Below are 14,527 nucleotides of genomic sequence, written 5' to 3' on the forward strand. Positions count from 1 at the left end.
TATATATATGAGAGATCGACAAACCATGATGTATATTATGGAACCGACGATGATGGTCCGAAAACGACCTGCGAACGAGTCCGCGATGAAGGCGCCAAGAAGCGGGGTGAAGTTGGAGGTTCCGCCGAAAGTGGTGATGGTGTTGGAAGCCTTAACAAGAGGCAGGTTCAAAATTTGAGTGAGGTATGTGATCATGTTGGCATGAAATCCAGCACCGGCAAATCTGTCGCACATTTCATTTGCTGTAAAAATGCTCATTTCTTGTCAGTTTCGAGTCGTGCTTAACGATAGATTCAATGGTTTTAAATTTTTTTTTTTTGGTCATATAATGTCTATATTTATTTTCCATTGATCCCACATAACAAAAAAGTTAGGGCACCACCCTCGAGGTAGGAAACTAATAATTAAATATTTGTTTCGTGAGTCAATTTTGTGAAATTTTAAATTTGATCTCGAGGTTGCTGGCTATCACTCTAGTCTTATAAGTTATGATTTTGTTAATAATAATTAAAGAAAAAGATGGATCACCCATCAGATAAGTTATTAGGCGAAGGAAACTATTCAAGAAAATGATGTTTATATATTTAACTAGCATATCGAGCCTATTTGGTACGAACATTTGGAGAGAATACAATTATTGTTTTGAAAATATATTACAATTTACGTAATTTTTACATGAAAAAAGCTACACACATTTAACAAGGAAAGATTTCAAAATTTTCTTTTAGTTTAATAGATTATCTTTTGTTTTTTTTAAATTTTGTCTAGTTGAAATGCTAACATGATATTTGATATTACTAAAATAGTATTTATTTTTAATTAAGTTTTAGTTGTAATCTATCATTAAATCATATTCATTATCTCACACAGAATCATTTGCACCAAAAACTGTATTAATAATCAATAATTAGGTAATTAATATGATCAGATAAAAATTCACTTGGAACTTATGCATATCAGACAGTATTAACACCCTAGTGTATTTCACCATGTGAAGAAGATATTAAACTACTCTTATATCATGCTGTCAAGTTCGAAATCAACTAAAATTCCTATTTTCTATCACCAATTACCTTAAAAATATATTAATAGATGATTTGTAATCTATCTGACACCAAAATCTCGAATTTGAGACGAGATATCGGGTTCAAAACTCAGTTGTAACTATATAAGCTGTGATTCTTGTGTGACGTTAATCATGAGAAGCTAGCGACATTGATACATTATGATTTCGATTTTTCCAAAAAAAAAAAAACGAAGTCCTAAATATTTCGTCTCTTCGACGAATAGAAAGAAGATTATAGAGAATTCGAACGAGAAGATCGATTTATATAGAGGGACGGATTCTCACCGAGGATGAATGGCATCGTTCTAACACCTCCCAACTTCCTTTTCCTCCCTTCTTCTTGGTTATCTCCATTTTCATGATTACCCTTTTTCTGAAACTTGTCGAGCTTCTCCATGGATTTAGATGTGAGACTTTGGAACAAAATGAAGATGGAATTTATAGGAAGTTCTTTGCCTTTCGAGTGTGAGAGTTGTAGTGATTGACGGGGACCTCAATATAGGCACGTACGTGATAGATATGATATCCTTGTCTTTGTGTTGAACGACAGAGGATAAAGCACTCCACGAATTAATTTTTTTTAAAAAAAAATTAATGTTTTACTTGTTTTCCCCCCCTAAAATAATAATAAATATAAGTATCACCTATAAGAAGTTAATTACCATTTTCATCATTATTTCAATTAAAGCAGCATTTATGATTGTAATGAAGAAAGTGAGTTTGGATACATATAAACACAATTACCGGATCTCCAAAAAAAGTGTTTTTAAGTTAGTAATACTAACAAACGCTTGTGGTGTTCACCATTCGGCTAACCGCCACAACTAGATATGGTAATTTTTCCCACGGGTTTGGAGATCCGTGGAGAAAACCGAAAGGGGGACGGGGATCTCGATTTTTTCGGGTTCAGGGATTATTCTAACACTAGGCTTTGAATTTCTGGTGCTAAATTCATAATGATGAATTGTTCGTGATTGTTGCAAATTAAAAGAAATTTCTTCATTCATAGAATTTAACAATTCGATATCAATTGATCCAAGATGTAGTTTGTATGGTAGAATATAGTGAGTCAAGAGGTAAGACGTTCAATCTTTATGTCTCTGTCATCTCGACTTTGAGTCTGTCACATAGAATTTATCCAGTATAGTTTACCGGATTACATGCTACTACTTGACCTGTATACATAGAGAGAGCTAATGAATTAGAATACGTATAAATAAATTCCCATGTGAAGAACAGAATGTAAACCTGGCACTAAAATTTACGCGGGAAATTTTGAGCAATAATTCTGTGGAATTGACGAATTTGCTGACATATCTGCTTACGTCAAAAACTCATAAATATGGTTGAGTTGGCTGTATTTTACGCATTTATGGTATATAATAATATAATAATAATGACAAATAAAGAAAAATAGTATGAGAAAGATTGGCGAACCCACTTCAATCATCAATTCAGGGGCGTAACTTCGTCAGAGGCTGGGGTGAGTTTTAGCCCAGTCTATTTTTGGGATTAATGTGTATATATAGTTATGTATTTTAAAAATTTTAGTCACTGTGCAAAATTTTTATATATGGATTTTTATGAGTTTTAAATAATCTAGCATTTGAGGTTATTCTATATTTATTTGGTTANAACTTATTTTAATATGAATTTATTTTAAAATTTCATTATTATAAATGATATGTATCATGTATCTTGATATATTAAATTCTTAAAATGATTTTTAAAATTTATCTAGTTCATATTATACAAAATATAGCAAAAAAAATTAAAAAATACATTAAATAATATTTACATTTTCAATGTTCAGTCCACGCTATTTTAAAATCTTGCCTACGCCCCTGATCATCATCGAACCCATAAGTTCTTGATGAATATATAATGGTGGCAAGTTTATTTTCATGAAAAGTCCCCATTCAATCTTATATTTTGTATGTTTCTCGATTTAATCCTAACCGATCTTCTTATTGGGTCCAAATAATCATAAACGTTACTGACTTTTTCTAAAAATTTACGCGATGATATGATAGGACGTGGATCTCACGGTCCTAAATATATTAGGTTCGTTGGATTTGGCACATAGATTTAAATTCACGCTTTACTTCGCATGAAAAAAAGAAGAGAGAATCGATGATCATCATTAGATCTCACGGCGTGATAAGGCGTTTTGATGTGACGGAACAGACCAATGTATAAGCCCTTTAGTGTTTCAAAAGTTGACTAATTTGTGCCAAGATGTGCATCTTCAATTAAAACTGTCCAGACAAGGGGCAAGAAGCTAAACAGGCACTAATGAAGCAATGATACCACAACCAATACGCATCCTTGAAGCAAAATATTTGGATATTCGTCTATCAGATTATACCACACAAAGCTGACATCTACCCACTACATATAACAGATAATGCATGTCATTTCGGTAATAGAAGGAGGGAGGCCAGGGCCAGTAAGGAAAATGGACCCTACAACACCTAGTCTTTAAGAGTGGAGCACTACTTAGATTGAATTGAGGAGTCATTCGAGTCTAAGTGCCGCTTCCTATTCCCAGTCACTCAAACTGATGATAATGGAATAGGAACAAATGAGAATTATGCATAATGACATTTGGTCATCATTGGCCATTTTTTAGGCCATTTGGTTAGTTGATAGATCAAGTAATATTGCAACCATCTTCAGCTCTACAGGAAATGTCCTCTATAGTATCAATGAACTAACATTTGGAGCCACAGGAAGTGCAGATGATTCATGAAAAGATGTATCCCAAAGCATAAAACCATCATTGTAGCAGGCTGATATATTAAAGATTCATTAACAAAATCATTCAATGCTGGTGAAAAATAAGTGTGAGTATCAAGTTACGATTCTTGTTTTTGAAATTCATTCTCAAAGTCTTCTACTGAAATCAAATCCTTCATTCCAAAGGGACCTAAATATCACAATCCAAGAATCTCAGCCTTGTATTTATGGCCTTTTACGGAAAATTAAATAAGTTAATGAAGCAATCAATAATATATTTCCAGTCAAACCGCATAGACCTTATAAATATGCTTTTAGAGTTATCTGATGTACGTTAGTGTTCTCTCAATCATGAAGAATTGGACTGATACATTGGAAGATATGACAGGTATACATAAAGCTAAATAAAAGCAATTGGGAATTAAAGTTAATAAATTAATAACACTCCATCATCCACTCCCTGTAGCTAAAAATGTAAAGTAGAGCTGTAAATGGATCATTCCAAACATTTATCCGTCGCCACATGGAATATTTAGGTTCATCTCTCATCTGTAACTTTCCAAATATCGAGACATAAATAGCCAAGTTACTAGAATTCAATGGACTGATTAGACATGAGAAAAATTCTACCCAAACTATATTCTAATAAAGAATGTTTTAGCATAAATATTTAAAGCGTCTGCAAAATCTTGAACAGTCAAATAAATAGAAAATATCAGCTAATTGAAGTCCAGAATTAACATTCCAAGCTTTTTCAATTGAAATCCCTTAGTCTTTTCTTCAGCACATCCATGGACTTTTTTCTAGCACTTTGCTTGGAGGCCCTGTTTGAAAGACTACCAAAAAGTCCATCAGGTGAATCCTTGTACTTCTCACAGATGGCAGCCACTTTTTTATAGTCAAGAGCGTTGTAATTCTTTACCCGTATCACGGGATTCATAAAGTTTTCAGGTTGACTGCTCAAAAGAAGGTTTATCAATTGCCTGGCTTCTACCAAGCAACTTCTAAAGCTCCCATCTTTGTATATTTCATGAACGCCAGTTGAGTGAAACCTTTCATCCGCAAAAGACTCCAAAGCCTTCAAATCGTTGTTAATGCTCATGACTGCGTTAACACTAAATCTCTTCACACTGTCACTGAGAAAAGCTCCAACGATAGAGTTAGATATATGTTCAAAAGCACCACTACCAACTTTGTACAAAGCATCCCGAGGTAAAATTTGTTCAGCAGAGGACAAAACAGTGTCAAGGTAAATGATGACCTCATTTATGTACTCATTCGCATGCTGAGGTGCATCATCGGAAGTCCAATTCACATTTTCAGTAAGTGTCATAAATTCATCTGACTTAGAGTTAACTAAACTCAGCAGAGCAAGATAAGCAGCATCCCTTGAGGTTCGAAAAACAACCTTGGCCGTTAAACCACCTTGCGGTCTATCGATTGATCTGACGGGAATTCCACATTGTTGTGCAGCATGCTGGAGAAAATAATCGCAAGCCCTCTCTAAAACAGCCATATTAGCAGCAATCCCCATTGCCTGAGACACACCAATGCTGCCACCATGAATTGTGTTAAGAATGACTTCATTTAACACGTCAATCAAGAGCTTGTCCAGGTGTTTCCGCACAAAATCAAAATAGTTCATGTCCGCCCCATAAGACAAGTAATTAACAGAATCCTTGACAAACGAACGAACAACTCGACAACATTCTGGCACCATGGAGGAGAAAGGAGCAATATATGGGAAGGCCGGCATTATGTCTGAGGTTTGAAGATGGAATAACAGAACATTTGCCTGGTAATCTGACTCCTTTTTCATCACCATCTGCTCATACGAGTCATTTGCAATGATGTCAGTAATTTGTTGCCGGCACTCAGTTAAAAGAAGCTCGTGATATTTGCCACGACTACTGTTTAAAGTCCCAAGAATCGTGGCCACTTCATAACCATACTGCCTGAGGGTTGCACCGAAGAGGGTCACACAATCCTTTACCAGGAGGAGATGACTTGCAGTATCCATATGGGAAAACTGTTCTTCCAAGATTGAAGTTACTTTAGCCACAGCAGTTTCCCACATTGTCTCAAGCTCTGTGGGTGAAAGTAACCCACCAGAAGTCCTTAAGACCCGGTCTTCGACGATAAAATAACCTGCAACAAGAGCCAAGAAGGTCCGATGGGATTCAAGGAATGGCTGGGTGGACGATATCTGTAAGTCTGAATTCAGCTGCAAAAAACGATTTTTGTGATAATATTCACGAAATTGATCTTGGATGCCAAGACAATTGTGAATGTGATAAGCTCGATAAAGAGGTGTTAGATCAAATTTTAGAACAGAATTCTCATCGATTTTTTCGACATCCAGTGTATAGGTGAAATCTCCTAAACCCAAACAATTCTGTTCCTCTGCTTTTCTTTGACGAGCCAGCATGTCCTCTTCCCTTTGCCGAGCAGATGCAGCATATCCAATAGCAGTTTGTCCAATATCCTTCGCACCGCTCCTAATTTGAACTAGCCATTCATTAACTTCACTGCATACCCTCTTCTCAATATGCAACTTTAGTAAGGGTATCCTCTTAGCTATAAGTGATTGCAGTGCCTTCACAGGAATGTTATGCAAATATTTCTCAATCAGATCAACAGCTTTTAAAGCCGGATAAAATCGACCCTCAGAAACATGATAATTACACTTCACACAAAGATCCAACACTTGAACACAGCTCTTCGACATCTCAATGGCTTCGGTAACATTCTTCTTGACTGAATAAGATTCGAGAAGGTCTTCAAGTTTCATTAGAAGTGCGCTACCAACCTCTTGTAACCTAAAGTTATCACTCGCCAGCTCACTTTTCAGCTCTTCCGCATCAACCAAGACACCACGTAGCTCGTCAACCGCAAGAATGAATTCTTCATAGTGAAGCTTGCAAAGCTCCTCAATCTCAACTTCTTTCTTTTTTACTACATGCTTAAGTTGCAGCAAAAGCGCTTCAGGTTTCCCTGTCTCAAAAGAAAGCCTAACCATAGGTCCCAAATCCTCCCCATTACTGATCATAGTCGCAAGAACAGAGTCCTCCCCTGTATCACCATTCTCAGTCATTGTTCTCCTCTTCGTTTTTGCATTCATGGTTGATATATCGAATGGAAATTCCTGTAAAAAAATAAAATAAAGTTCAAGATACTTTAACAATTCAGTACCTCCAAACACTCCCACACCTAATGAATTTTGTTCATGAAAAAGAAAAGCCAAAAGCATACCAAAGACAGGAAAAGTACTAATACACTAAACAAATAATTCTGTTTATGTAAATCAACAATGGTTATATAATTGGAAAACTGATTCCTCTCTATATTTGATATCTAGACCAAAGGCAAAAGACAAAAACTTGTATGAGACGTTCTCACGGGTCATATTTTGTGAGACGGATCTTTATTTGGGTCATCCATGAAAAAATATTACTTTTTTATGCTAAGAGTATTACTTTTTGTTGTGAATATCGATAGAGTTACCCGTCTATTAGGATCCGTGAGACGGTCTCACGTAAGAATCACCCAAGGCAAAAAAGGAACAAATAGCCATAACCCATCACAGAAGAAATTACCTTTTGGGGAATTTGCAATCCCGTTATTAAGATATTTTCTTTCAAATCCAAACAAAATAAAAACCAAATAGAACCCAAAAAACAAAACACCGCAAGCTAAGGGGACTTCATTCCATGAATTTATGTTTCACTCTCATCATCGCAAAAGTTGCATACCAGACAACGAAGATATGTTGAAGATGAAAACTAAAAATACAGATTACACCTAAAAAGAAGTAGAATACAAAAGGTCTGGGCTTTTAAAATAAAAATTCCTCCATTTACCTGAAACAGAGGAGCTCGACTCCGATCAAAAGTCAAGAAACGAGCCCCAGAATTCTGGTTTGACTTTTCGATCGAACGTGAGCCCAAATTCTGTAACCCCGGTTCTGAGCATTGATTAATCTTTCTGGGCTCTTCTCTTTCTTCACGTCCAAGGATTTGCTAACTCTTTTCGATGATTTTTATGATTGCTGACGTTAATTATTCGATAAATAACTGAAATTTATGAATTTCTTCGAATTGGGTTTGTATTAAATGATATAAGTGAGCATCATATCAATCCTAGTCCAAGAAAGTGAGACAGACATTCCCACTTGAAGCAAAAGTGAGACCGCTGCCCCATCTCTTCATACATTTTCTTTTCCAAATATTAAATTATCTATAGAAGGATTTGAAATTGATTTTGATTATAATTTTATTAATTATGATGAATTAATAAATAAAATATAAAATATACACTTTAATTGTTTACATATTATTAGTATAAATTATAAATAGATTTCAAATGACATCATAATTAGTTGAAATTGAAATTCATTTTAATTAGCATGCAATATTATATAAGCATGTAAGAGTTTTATTTGAAGTTTATGATCTTTTTTTTATAAATAATAAAAATAAGTTTAAATATATTTGAAATTCATATATTTGAAATCTATCGATCCAAACACAATATAACCACAATAGTTTAATAATACATTTATAAGATTATACATTGGACTTCTCTTATTTTAATTAAAAAAAATTTAATGTTAACGGTGTAATTCTAATATTTTAAATCATAAAATAATTAAAATAACATGTTTCTATTATTCTCATAATCAAATCAATTATTGCGTCCAATTGGGTTTTTAAGGTAATACACTTCATTTTTGTCATTTGAAAATAAACTTTTAGAGGATCCTAGTGAAAGTATATAGTTTAGTCAAAAAAAAAAAAATACATAGGTTTTTCACTTTCAAATAGAGAGAGATCATGAGACCGAACTTGTAGCCTAGTGGTCTCACCCGCCAGATTAGCTGGCTTCTCTCTCCGAGTTCGATCTCCCTCCCACGCGTGTAAAAAAAATAGAGAGAGATCATAGTACTTGAATATGAGTGAAGAATATGAATAAATTCTTTATTTGTTTCTAGATTTATTTTACGCAAAACAAAAAAAAAATATAAAATAATAATAAAGCTTAATTTTAGAAGTCTCAAATGATAATACTTGCCATAATATCGGGCATACCCAAGTATGTAGAACAAGAGTTAATGAATAATGCGTGGTATAGAGATATATGATCTAGAGATAGAACGATGTATTAAACACATTTCATGCACTTCGAAATGTCGATTACACTATGGCTCTATAAACATTTGTTTCAATTGTTCTATAAACATCTGAACATCCAGTGATCCAGACAAATATCATGAGATTTATGTTAGCAATTGTATTGCTTGTTTTGCCGATTGCAGCGTGTGGAAAATTATATTTTTGGTTATGTCGTCCCCCTTGGCACATTGTTCCCGATAAATATAAATAGATAAAGATCTGTCAAACCTCCATAATTTAGAAAAAAAGATATCCAACAGCCATATTGAGCTCAATGAATAAACTAGTCATAAGCTTCTCATATCCAATATTAACACAAAATAGAAGGTAGATATCATTATTTAAAAGGAACTACAAGCTTACCATCGTTTGTTTATGATAAATACATGATAAAGCACATGCCTGAGCAAAAGTCACAGTTGGCTGTAAGGTTACATATGAGTAGATTAAGTTAGGATAAGCCCAGAGGACTTCTATAACTTTGCTATCTACAAAATTCATTGAGCAGATGCTTCTTAGCTTCTCCTATTCGATCATCAGTTAGTAACTAAATGAGACGCAGATCCTAGAAATGGAAGCATGCATGAGTATGTTACGTACTTGACGCTATCGATCAACACAACAACAAAAATTCGTGAGATGGAGTTCTTTCCCATAACACCATCAACGTCACTATCACCTGTTTCTCTTGGATCCACCAGCACCGAAACCACCATTGAAGATGTTAAATTATTACCATCCAAATTATCTTTTCGTGAATTTCTTTGTCTATGTTCTTCAGAAGTATTGTGATGGGATTCAGGGAGGGGAATAGGGTGATCATGAAGGAACCTTCGGTTTCTTCCCTTGTTGAGATGTGTAGAATTTTGAGCCTGCTCTTCAGAAATGTTTTTTTGAGTGGAGGCTGGAATTATGACTCCTGAAACAGAAGCTTGTGATATGTCAAACTGGAACACTTCGGTGCACATCCCAGAGCTCAACATTGGCCCTGATCACAAATAAAAGCAAGATAGTGTAACACTTGTGGAAAGAAATATATATGAGAGCTCCATTCAAATTGTTTTTACCCAAAAATTACAGATCAAAGACTTGTTTGCAAGTGGGAGCAACGTGAAACGGTCACAAACTAAAAGAAACAAGGGTATACTCAAATAATGTACAGCACTTCATCTTGGTTAAGTATTGTCCTGATGGATATTTCAATCCATTAATTCACAAAATTATGGAATGGAAGGCAGTAAAAAGATGACGAATTAAGAGGCGATATATAATATAACCTAGTTTAATCAATGTACTCCTATTAATGCTAATAGATTACTAAATAGCTTCTAGCATAGCAAACCGACAAGTGGGGAAAAAAATTCTTGCCAAAATATTTATGCAGATCTAGAATAGTACACAAGAACAAGTATGAATAATGTACAACACAGAACATCTTTGCAGACGATCTATCATCTAAACATCTAAATATTTCCAAAACATATCTACCACACAAGCCACATTTATTCATTCAAAAAGTATCAAGATTTGATTTTTAACTCGCTGTCAAAATTAAAGCAAGCAAGTCAACAGTGAAGTGTTTTAGTCCTAACCCAAATTAATTAAAAATACTGAATAAAATGAAAACCAAATGCAAAGAAAGGTCAAGATTACCGGCAAGGCCTTCACGAAACCATTGATGAAGACTACCATCAGTCGCTGTCGACTTCAAATTTTCCCTGTCTTCTGTATTGGAACCGAGGGCCCTGAGGTGGGGATGCCTGATACCACTCCTTCCCACACCAGGAACAGGAATAGCAGAAGCCAAACCTACAGGAACTGCCAAACCAGTCTCTCCATCCACCTCTGTGTTAGATGCCATGGCTTTCTCACTTGCCAAAACTGAATGAATGATCAAATTTCCATCAATCTTCACAAGCTTATCATTTCTGGGAACATACAATGAGGCAATAAGAGGTTCAGTCCCATTGCCGACATGAGAAAACTCGTCAGCATTTGGCTCACCTCCACCACCGTTACCTCTTTGACAACTATTGACACTGCTATTATTACGACTAAAATCTCCCCTACTGCTAAATTTCTCGCCATTTGCAGTCTCATTGACCATCAGCAGCCTCCCATGATGTTTCTCGTAATATCCATCACCAACATAACTTTCTCCACCAGTGAGTGCCTGCCTAACTCCTCCATACTTCACATTGATGATTGGAACCAAGCCCCCAAACAACATAATAAAAAGAAGCAAACCTAGAAAACTAACACTGGCAACCTTCTTACTCTTTTGCCCCTCGTTTTTCTTACTCTCCACTTTCTTACTCACCTTCTGTGACTGAGCTGGCGGTTGCGGTTTCAACCTTGGAATCGGCACCAAAGGAATTTGTGACCCTTGTGGCTTCATAACATAAGGTGGCGTATACGGCACCCACGGATAAATCATGGCTGGGTGCGAATACATTCCAGGAGGAGGTGGAACCATCTGGGGAGGTGGGGCAGCCATACCAACACCGCTGCCCATTTGCTGCCGAAGAGTCACATTTTCTGTCATAAAAAACGAGATTTTCACATTCAAGTCTTGAATTGTTGAATGCATCATTCTGACCTTATCCTCCAATTCCTCCACATAATGTTTCTTCCTCTGTCTGGATAATTGTGCACTCTCTCTATTCCTCATCAATCTAGCATTCCTTTTCTCGTCCTCTTCGCTCAACCCGCTATAATCATCGTTCTCGGCATTACTGTTAGATTTCTTATATTTAGCCATCCTAGACTCACCATAACAGTCATCTCTCTCTTTTTTCCTTTTCAACAAAGAACTAGGAGCATTACAATTACTTGAATCCTCCGATTTAATTTCATGATCAACAAAAACATTTCTAATGGGATTGCTCTTTAGATTCGGAGAAGAACTCACCGGTCGATCTGCACACTCATTAGACTCCTCTGAGACATGAGATTTGCAATTCCCCGAACCCTGGGTATCAGGCGAAGGGCAATTCACCTCCTTTACGTCTCCGACACTATTTTCAGAAATCTCTCGATTTGATCCATCCGATTCAGGAGACGACAGATTAAGATAGCCAGAAATCTGATTAGACTCCAAAACAGGAGAGGCGGAATTCAGAACCCCGGATCCATGCGAGCCGTGATCTCCAGAGAAATCTCTGTCGCCGGAATGATGACGCAAGTCCGAAGAGGCTGATTTAAAAAGTACTTGATACGGAGCCAAATTCGTGCGAAAATCGAACCGATCGAAATTCGGGTCCAATTCGGGTTCGATTTTGAATGAATCTGTCTCATCTAATTTGGAGGGATCCGGAAGGTGGTCTTCGAAATCAGCTGGTGTGAAACTAAAATCATCGAGGACGAAATCGAAATCGAAATCGAGTCCTTCCAAGTCGTTGAGGTCTTCGCCCAAATTACAGTTGCCGTCGATTAATTGCTGTTGAGAAAATAATGCTGTGTCGATGGGTGGAACCGATGGCGCCGAACCAAACTCGGTAGTGGACGGAGGCTTCGGCAGAAGATCCACGGCGACCACCGTCGAGTCAACCATTTTTCCTCCGCAGGTCACTCTGCGAGGACTTTGCATGAGTTTCCTGCCCTAGGAGAATGGTAGCCTTAGAAATCAAACGCGTTTATTGGGAGCGTGATCGCACGCACTGGTGCGTGAATGTTGGATCTTGTTAAAGACGTTTGAAGCATTGCTAAGCAAACAACTTACCTAACACCAGTCCCCAAGTAAAGTAAATTTTAAAAATTAAATATTTTTGTTTTATTATTATTTTACGGTTAATTAAAATTGGAGTCAATAAACTAACTCACTTCTAATTAATTTTGTAATGTCTTATTTAAAAATATAATCATACCATCGTTATATATCTTTATTCTACTTGTCTGGAATAAATTTTTTTTATTGTAATTTTAGTATTTTTTCAACGTGACAACGATATAACACTGATGTGATATCTTCTTAATGAAAAATGATAAAATCATTAAAAATATGAAAGATATAGAATTAAGACTGAAAATTTACAATATAAATGATTAACATTGAAAAAAAAGAATAAAATGTGTTTTTCCCCTAATATATNTTTAATTCAATATTTCAGTAATTCGCTTACATTTTATTTGAAACTTATTAAGCAAATATCAAATTAGAAAAGAATATCACCTTCAAACATTAGAAGACAACCAAAACAACGATAGGACAACAATTATCTCTAATCGTATTTTGTGTTAAAAGTATTCGACTTAGAACAAGTGATTTGATATGATAGATAATTTGAATATCACATAAACTTATGTAAGACGGTCTCACGAGTCAATTTTGTGATATGTATATTTTATTTTGAGTCTCTTATAAAAAATATTAATTTTTATTGTAAATATATTTTCAAGATTAACATAAGCATATAAAATTTTCATTTTAAAATCACTTTAATTTTATAATTTAATATATTTATAAAAATATTATACTCTTTCAGTTACCAAATATTTTATCAAGCATTAAGAGTCAGTATTATCGAAAGATAAATTAAATAATCATGATATAGATATTTAAAAATAAACATTTAATTTTTATATTTCCGAATACCGAAAAATCATTTAAAAAATTAAGTTAAATTAAAATTTATTAATCAAAATATTTTTTTATATTTAAAATTTAAACAGAACCATGTAAACTGTTCATCGAATAAACTCAATCGTAATTAATACGGTTTTAATGGAATGTGTTATTTTAATGTAAAAATTGGATACTATATTCTATATAGTATCCAAGTGAACTACACTGGATAAATCATGTGCGACAAGCTTATCCAAGAAAACATTAATAGAAAGAATTGAACGCTCGACCATTTATCAAACGTTAAATATTATGTCGACTCAGATATCCCTCATAAACAAATTGAGGTAGACATGTATTTATTATCATATTTTATGTTGATTGGCCAATACCAAGAGGCGAAATTGATTAAATCCAACGTAAATATAGTGTATATTTCAATTTTGAGTACAAATTTAATTAGCTCATCGATTCAATTTCTTATATATTCATTTTTGATTGATTCGCGTTTCACAATGCTTAATTACGGAAATTAAGTATTCAAAAAAAAATTTACGGAAATTATAATCGCAACATATGGATACAATGTTTATTGATAAAATATTTCTTATTAGGAAGCTATTTTTTTATTAAAAAAAATTAATTTTCCCCATAAATTGAAAATTATATTCATCGTGTAATTAAAGTAATAACTTGATTTGAGTCTTGGGATGGATCCGGACCTGCGAAATCGGATGTGGGTATTACAAACACTACGAAATCCGATTCAACATTTTTATTATACGGTATTAAATTTTATTTTTGTTCCCAAAAATCTAAAACTCTATCAATATTTCATCATCGTGTAAGTAAAATCCGGTTCAATATTTTATGCAGGTTTTGTCGATTCGAAACCGACTAATAACCGGTTTCGGATTGAACCAAATTAAACCGGACCAAATCCGGATTGATTGGTCATGTAATTAAAGAATTAACTTGATTTGAGTC

The 14,527-nt window shown here is 34.7% G+C and overlaps 3 protein-coding genes across 5 annotated transcripts in view; all 3 read right to left on the minus strand.

The window, feature by feature from the left end:
* The window catches only part of LOC140991780 (protein NRT1/ PTR FAMILY 3.1-like), a 14,173-nt gene extending 12,638 nt beyond the window's left edge, over positions 1-1,535 (minus strand). The window contains exons 1-2 of one of the 3 annotated variants that reach the window (XM_073461942.1): positions 1,352-1,535; positions 25-242 (exon numbers count right to left, since the gene is read on the minus strand). In XM_073461942.1, the coding sequence (XP_073318043.1) occupies positions 25-242; positions 1,352-1,463 (330 nt within the window). In that variant the 5' untranslated portion in view covers positions 1,464-1,535. The remainder of the gene's footprint in view (positions 1-24; positions 243-1,351) is intronic. The other 2 variants (XM_073461941.1, XM_073461943.1) reach the window with 2 other exon arrangements.
* Positions 1,536-4,279: 2,744 nt separating this feature from the next.
* LOC140991785 (exocyst complex component SEC15A-like) lies at positions 4,280-7,952 on the minus strand. Its single transcript, XM_073461957.1, has 2 exons — positions 7,666-7,952; positions 4,280-6,950 (listed from the first exon to the last, which is right to left on the minus strand). Exon 2 carries the CDS (start codon positions 6,924-6,926, stop codon positions 4,560-4,562), a length of 2,367 nt encoding a protein of 788 aa, XP_073318058.1. The 5' UTR covers positions 6,927-6,950; positions 7,666-7,952; the 3' UTR covers positions 4,280-4,559.
* A 1,334-nt stretch (positions 7,953-9,286) lies between these two features.
* Positions 9,287-12,594, minus strand: LOC140991568 (bZIP transcription factor 17-like). The gene is made up of 2 exons (XM_073461590.1): positions 10,630-12,594; positions 9,287-9,964 (listed from the first exon to the last, which is right to left on the minus strand). Exons 1-2 carry the CDS (start codon positions 12,563-12,565, stop codon positions 9,513-9,515), a joined length of 2,388 nt encoding a protein of 795 aa, XP_073317691.1. The 5' UTR covers positions 12,566-12,594; the 3' UTR covers positions 9,287-9,512.
* Positions 12,595-14,527: the final 1,933 nt, after the last annotated feature.

This window comes from Primulina huaijiensis, chromosome 13, assembly GCF_012295235.1.
Source record: "Primulina huaijiensis isolate GDHJ02 chromosome 13, ASM1229523v2, whole genome shotgun sequence".
Lineage (NCBI taxonomy): Eukaryota > Viridiplantae > Streptophyta > Magnoliopsida > Lamiales > Gesneriaceae > Primulina > Primulina huaijiensis.